The sequence below is a fragment of the Mizuhopecten yessoensis genome, unplaced genomic scaffold (assembly GCF_002113885.1).
Source record: "Mizuhopecten yessoensis strain PY_sf001 unplaced genomic scaffold, ASM211388v2 scaffold8403, whole genome shotgun sequence".
NCBI classification, from domain to species: domain Eukaryota; kingdom Metazoa; phylum Mollusca; class Bivalvia; order Pectinida; family Pectinidae; genus Mizuhopecten; species Mizuhopecten yessoensis.
In genome coordinates, this window is record NW_018407530.1 from 37,269 (window position 1) to 44,029 (window position 6,761).

Below are 6,761 nucleotides of genomic sequence, written 5' to 3' on the forward strand. Positions count from 1 at the left end.
TGCGCGGTGTGCGCACGATGTGTGCACGGTGTACGTGTGTGAACGATAAAAAAATGGACGATCATTGCTTGCGCACATTTGTGCGGACGATCGACGAACGTTGTGTGATAACAATCGTGGTTGGTTTAAATTGAGGAATGGCTTAACAATATATACGGTTTCGTGTTTAAACATATAAACTTGATTTTTAGTATGAGCTTATCTTTTGTCTATACTTTCTTCAGTTTAGAAATGGTGATTTCGGTGTTTTTTAAACGAGCTTTCTCGACACAGGTAAAATAACGACACAGTCTCGGCAACACAGGTAAACATAGCCACTTTGTACCTTGACCGTAGTTTTCCCCAGCCCGGGGCATTTACGTAACTCGCCAATGAGTGAAAACCAGGTGAAGGGGAGATATAGACCAAAACGAATGCAAATAACAAATATTAAACGTCCAGTTGTATTTTCATAACAGTCATACGGTATCAGATATCAGCTCTATGTGTCAGACAAAAACCAGGTAACACTCCGGTCACTCATCAAATTGTTATTTTCCTGTTCTGTTACCGAGGAGCCAAACCCGTTCGAGACAGTCTAACGGTCACTGTATACTGTGTTACACGCATTGTAAGATTGTTCATAATCTCAGTTATAGAGATGAGAGAATTACAGTTATATATACAGTGTACATTATTGCATACAAGCCTTCCGTATTTTTTTCATTCCGTGATATTGATTAACAAATTGTACCAAATCGCACAGTTGTGCGGAGAGAAGCGCACATCGGGGCGAACGATTGTTAAATCGCACAGTTGTGCGCACCATTTGCGGACGATGTGCGGACGGTGTGTGAACGATGTATGCACGTTGTGCGCACGGTATTTTTGGTGCGTTGTGCAGTCACACAACTGTAGCTATAGAAACCGCCTGACTGTACGTGAATCTAGCTATAGAGACCGCCTGACTATCAGACAATAAAGCTATCAAGACATCCTAACTATAAGACAATCTAGCTTTAAAAACCGCCTGACTATAAGTGAATCTAGCTATAGAGACCGCTATAGAGACCGTCTGACTATAAGTGAATGTTGCTACAAATACCGCCTGACTATAAATGAATATAGCTAAAATGACCGCCTACTATATGACAATATAGCTACAGAGACAGCCTGACTATAAGTGAATGTAGCTATAGAGACCACCTGACTATAAGTTAATCTAGCTATAGAGACAGTCTGACTATACGTCAATGTAGCTATAGAGACCACCTTACTATAAGTCAATATATCTATAGAGACCGCCTAACTATAAGTGAATCTAGCTATAGAAACCGCCTGACCATAAGATAATCTAGCTATAAGGAGCGCCTGATTATAAGGACTGTCTGATATTTAAGACCACACGCCAAAAATGTTCATATACCTTGTGTTGTTTTCTGCTTATATAACATGACAACATGTACCTCTCTAAAAGGACAATATGTCCGCAAAGACCATTTATCTATCATGACTGACCTTTTCTTGCCTCCTTGTGCGATATTTATGAACAAGTTTCACTGTATGTTAAATTGTATATAAAGAGGTAAAGAAGAACAAAGTATGGCCTTACTATATTTCTACTTACCTCGATCCCGCACTCCCAGTTTATCTATCTGATGCTCCAATTTGTCAGACTCTAGTTAAGTATTTCACAGTCTTGATTACCAACAGTCAGAGCTATTACATCCCCGCCTAACGTTGTCTATGCCAGCCTCCAACTCGACTACGTGTGTCCATGCATACTGCATACCTATCAAGTGACAATATTGGTACGACACAATGTGCAGTGGTTCGTATCAATGCGGCTACCACGTCAACTATACAATATTTGTTAATTGTTACTCTATTTTTATTGCAATTCAAAATAGAAGCTTATATCTGTTGTTCGTGGTTTTACTTACAAACGTATCAATCAACACAGCTATGACACTGATATAAACACTACATCCTTGTCGTAGTAGCTAACTACTGACTTCTTCTGCCAAATTCTGAATACTGAATTATAAATAAGATTTGTAACATTTCATTTTTCTAAGTACAATGTTATATTGTATGTATCGCTCACATGTGTCTTTTCTTATCAGAACAGAAAGTAAATGACGTAATCTAGGACAAATTTTGACAACTCTAATGTAAGTTGTTTGGATAATAGCCTCGATATGGATACGCCGTCAGATAGAAATGGCGTTTACAATACACCGTCGGTGAAGATGATGTCCTCTAAAGTAAACCATCAGACTGCTAGCCTACTCTAAATAAGCCTTAAGGCGAAGGATATCGTGAAAATAATCCTGTCAGTTAACTTACGACGTTTTAGGTAAGCTGTAGGGTAATTAACGTCATTAGAAAATAGATTTTAGTAATGTCAGTTCTTATATATATATTGTTTTATTCACGCATTTGCAAAGGTTGTTGGAGAAGAATGAACAAATCAGTCATTGTAAGGTGTAAGTACTCTAAAACGGGAAACACGTACTTGACAAATCCAATCCCATCAGCTTAGTTGTTTTGTAAGTTTGTCACAGTATCGAGAGTGCTCGTGAGCTCTAGCAAATATTTGTAGCCAAAAAACCTTCAACAGAACATTTAAGTTAAATAAACGGCAACATACCATCTACGATGACGACATCTGAAACCATTTCATCATTCGTGACGTCATACTACCAGAGGGGATAATGAACTAGCAAAGCCCCTCAATATCAAATCACACGCGTTGTATGTTTATCACGTGAAAAGGACCATGCAGATAATGTAACACGTTAGCATAATTGAATAGAAATTGTCACACAAAACATTACAAAATATCAACTTTTTTGGTCAAGTTTTTACCTCTTAAGTTGTTTGTTATTCTTGGGATGGATTTAGATTGTCAATGAGATATTTTATTAAATAGTACATGTAGCACCACAAAAATAGCAATATAAAAACGTTGTCTATGCTCTAAGATGGATTCTGCGCTCAATCCAACTTGCTTGTAACTTGTATAAGTCATGCTACAAGTCAAATGGGAACATTTAAAACAGTATTCAACTTTAACAGTTGTTATAAAGTGGTTCATTAAGCTTTATTTTGTACTACAGGGCGTTAAACAAACCGTGATACAGAAATCATTGCCTAAGCTTTACAAATACATGTACATCGGTTGATTCTGTATTTACAGTAGATGATTCTGTATTTACAGTAGATGATTATGTATTCACAGTAGATGATTCTGTATTTACAGTAGATGTTTTTACAGTAGATGAATATGTATTTACAGTAGATGATTATGTATTTACAGTAGATGATTCTGTATTTACAGTAGATGATTCTGTATTAGATGATTCTGTATTTAAAAGTAGATGATTCTGTATTAGATGATTCTGTATTTAAAGTAGATGATTCTGTATTTATAGTAGATGATTCTGTATTTACAGTAGATTTATTTATAGTAGATGATTATGTATTTACAGTAGATGATTCTGTATTTATAGTAGATGATTCTGTATCTACAGTAGATGATTCTGTATTAGACGATTCTGTATTTAAAGTAGATGATTCTGTATTTATAGTAGATAATTCTGTATTTACAGTAGATGATTCTGTATTAGACGATTCTGTATTTAAAGTAGATGATTCTGTATTTATAGTAGATGATTCTGTATTTACAGTAGATTTATTTATAGTAGTTGATTCTGTATTTACAGTAGATGATTCTGTATTTATAGGAGATGATTCTGTATTTACAGTAGATGATTCTGTATTAGACGATTCTGTATTAAAAGTAGATGATTCTGTATTAACAGTAGATGATTCTGTATTTATAGTAGATGATTCTGTAATTACAGTAGATTATCCTGTTTTTACATTAAATGGTTTAGTATTGACTGAAGATGATTAGGTATTTACAGCAGAAGTATTTACAGTAGATGTATTAACAGTATATGATTCTGTATTTACAATAAATGATTCTGTATTAGATGATTCTGTTAGTACAGTAAATGGAGACTGGACAGACTGGACAGCGTTTATGCTTACTCTGTGACATGTTCATATCACGGATCTCCAATTGAGGGGAGAAAAGAACGAACACGTTATTGCACAAATCCCCGCCCCCAACATAACGGCAAACCGTGTGAAGGATCTAATATAGAAAGAGATACTTGCTGGCAGACGGACAGTTGTCCCGGTAAGTAGGCATACGGCCAACATGCATGTCGTAATGGCGTCCCAGGGACCACATGGCATGGATACTTGATGTCACATGATCCATTGTTATCCCGTTTTGTAGCCACAGTAACACCATGCGTGTGTCATATATGCATAATTCAATTGTTTTCTCTTTTAAAAGCTACAGAAATTACATGTATTTGTCCCGGGACATATTTCTTATTTTTTTCTAATTTACAGATTTATTTGAAATAATTGTCTGAGCAATACCAATACATGTATGTTGTTACTTTACAAAATTATCAATTTTACAGATAAGTTATGATATTTACAGAGGTAGACTTTATTTCGTAGGATAAGCATGTAATGACTATATAACAAACATCCAACTATTTCAATAATGTCAAATATGTGACGTATACATATGCTTATGAAGATTATATAATCCTGAGTAAGGCGCGCGTGATAAACACCTCTGGTATACAAATATTCGATTATTTCTTGTCTTCCGGAAACGCATGTTGTAGAATTATGTGGCTGCTATTTTCTAGACATATCTAGCAAGTATGTATGTACGACAAATATTGATGACGTGCACTAGTAGAAACTAAACTCGCATGAAAAAGTCTGGAAATTTGTACACAATTTTAAACGCTTAGCAAATGAAAGCTTATACGGATTAATTGGCTGTCGTTAAATCAATCTTTACATGCTAAAATCTGAATTCTGTTGGGACAGCACAAAGTGAACAATATTTTAACACGGTCTCAAAATAACTGAATGCCTATAGTTATTATTGGGTAAGCCCTTTGCCATATAATCTCTTGTATGGACGTTGTTGGGTATGACACGTATATGTATGCATGAATGCGACAGTCAAATATGAGCAAATTGTATGAAGGCGTGAGGCTGATACATAAATGATGTCGCACATACCTATTCATTCTTCGATGAATACAAAAATGACCCCTGGTATAATAACAAACGCTGTTTTAAACAAACCTAGAGGGGAAAACAACTGTACTATTGGACAAAATCCAAACAAAACAAAAATGAACGATTACTTTATAAAACTTTAACAGTGATGTTAGTACTTTAGTCAAAATGGATTGTTCTTGTACAGAATCGTATTTTGTAAGTTATAAAGATAGTCATAAGAGTTGGAGCGTTTGAAATGCAAATATGTGTGTATTTATTTTATTTCATGTGTTTTATCGGCAACTTCCTCTACCGCCATTGTCTCTTATGCCTGGCTGATGACGTATCAACAACTACAGCACACGCTGATGACGTATCCACTACTGCAGTACCCGTTGATGACGTATCTACTACTGCAGCACATGCTAATGACGTATCCACTACGGCAGCACACACTGATGACGTATCCGCTACTGCAGCACACGCTAATGACGTATCCACTACTGCAGTACCCGCTGATGACGTATCCACTACTGAAGCACAGGCTGATGACGTATTCACTACTGCAGAACCCGCTGTTAGCGTATCTACTACTGTATCACACGCTGATGACTTATCCACTACGGCAGCACACACTGATGACGTATCCAGTTCTGCAGCACACGCTGATGACGTATCCACTACGGCAGCAGAGGCTGATGACGTATCCACTACTGCAGTACCCGTTGATGACGTATCTACTACTGCAGCACATGCGAATGACGTATCCACTACTGCATCACACGTTGATGACGTATCCACTACTGCAGTACCCGCTGATGACGTATCCACTACTGCAGCACACCCTGATGACGTATTCACTACTGCAGTACCCGCTAATGACGTATGAACTACTGCAATATTATTTGATAACGTATCTACTTCTGCAGTACTCGGCGGTGACGTTTCCTCTACTGTTGATGACGTATCCACTACGGCAGCACACACTGATGACGTATCCGCTACTGCAGCACACGCTAATGACGTATCCACTACTGCAGTACCCGCTGATGACGTATCCACTACTGAAGCACAGGCTGATGACGTATCCACTACCGCAGTACCCGCTGATGACGTATCCACTACTGCAGCACACCCTGATGACGTATACACTACTGCAGTACCCGCTAATGACGTATCAACTACTGCAATATTAGGTGATGACGTATCTACTTCTGCAGTACTCGGCGATGACGTTTCCTCTACTGTTGATGACATATCACCTACTGCAGCACTTGGTGATGACGTATCAATTTCTTTATTACTCGATGATGACGTATCTACTTCTACAGTTCTCGGCGGTGAAGTGTCAACTATAGCAGAACTAAATGCTGCTCAAACTCAGGTGATTACATCAACAGTCTCTGATTACGTCTCTGCTTCATTGATTTCAAATAACCTGCAAACCACACCGTCAATAGATACTGGTGCTACCATTTGGTCAGCACCTGATGATTCAAACCAGCCTACTTCCACCTCATCGGTATCTGCGGGCTGTAGCTGTAATTGGTTTCGTTGTAATCCTGACTTTGAAGAGCTACATAGCAAGGTAAAACAGCTGAAAGCTGCATTACGGATCTTCCGAAACCAGACAAGTTTATATAAACGCAGCCTAACTTCAGCACACGACACTC

The 6,761-nt window shown here is 37.7% G+C and overlaps 1 protein-coding gene across 1 annotated transcript; it reads right to left on the reverse strand.

The window, feature by feature from the left end:
• Positions 1–5,397: 5,397 nt before the first annotated feature.
• Positions 5,398–6,345, reverse strand: LOC110455903 (prestalk protein-like). Its single transcript, XM_021506333.1, has one exon. It carries the CDS (start codon positions 6,343–6,345, stop codon positions 5,398–5,400), a length of 948 nt encoding a protein of 315 aa, XP_021362008.1.
• Positions 6,346–6,761: the final 416 nt, after the last annotated feature.

Coding starts and splice junctions, on each gene's coding strand:
- LOC110455903 (XM_021506333.1), bottom strand. CDS start 6,345: ATGTCATCAACAGTAGAGGAAACGTCATCGCCGAGTACTGCAGAAGTA.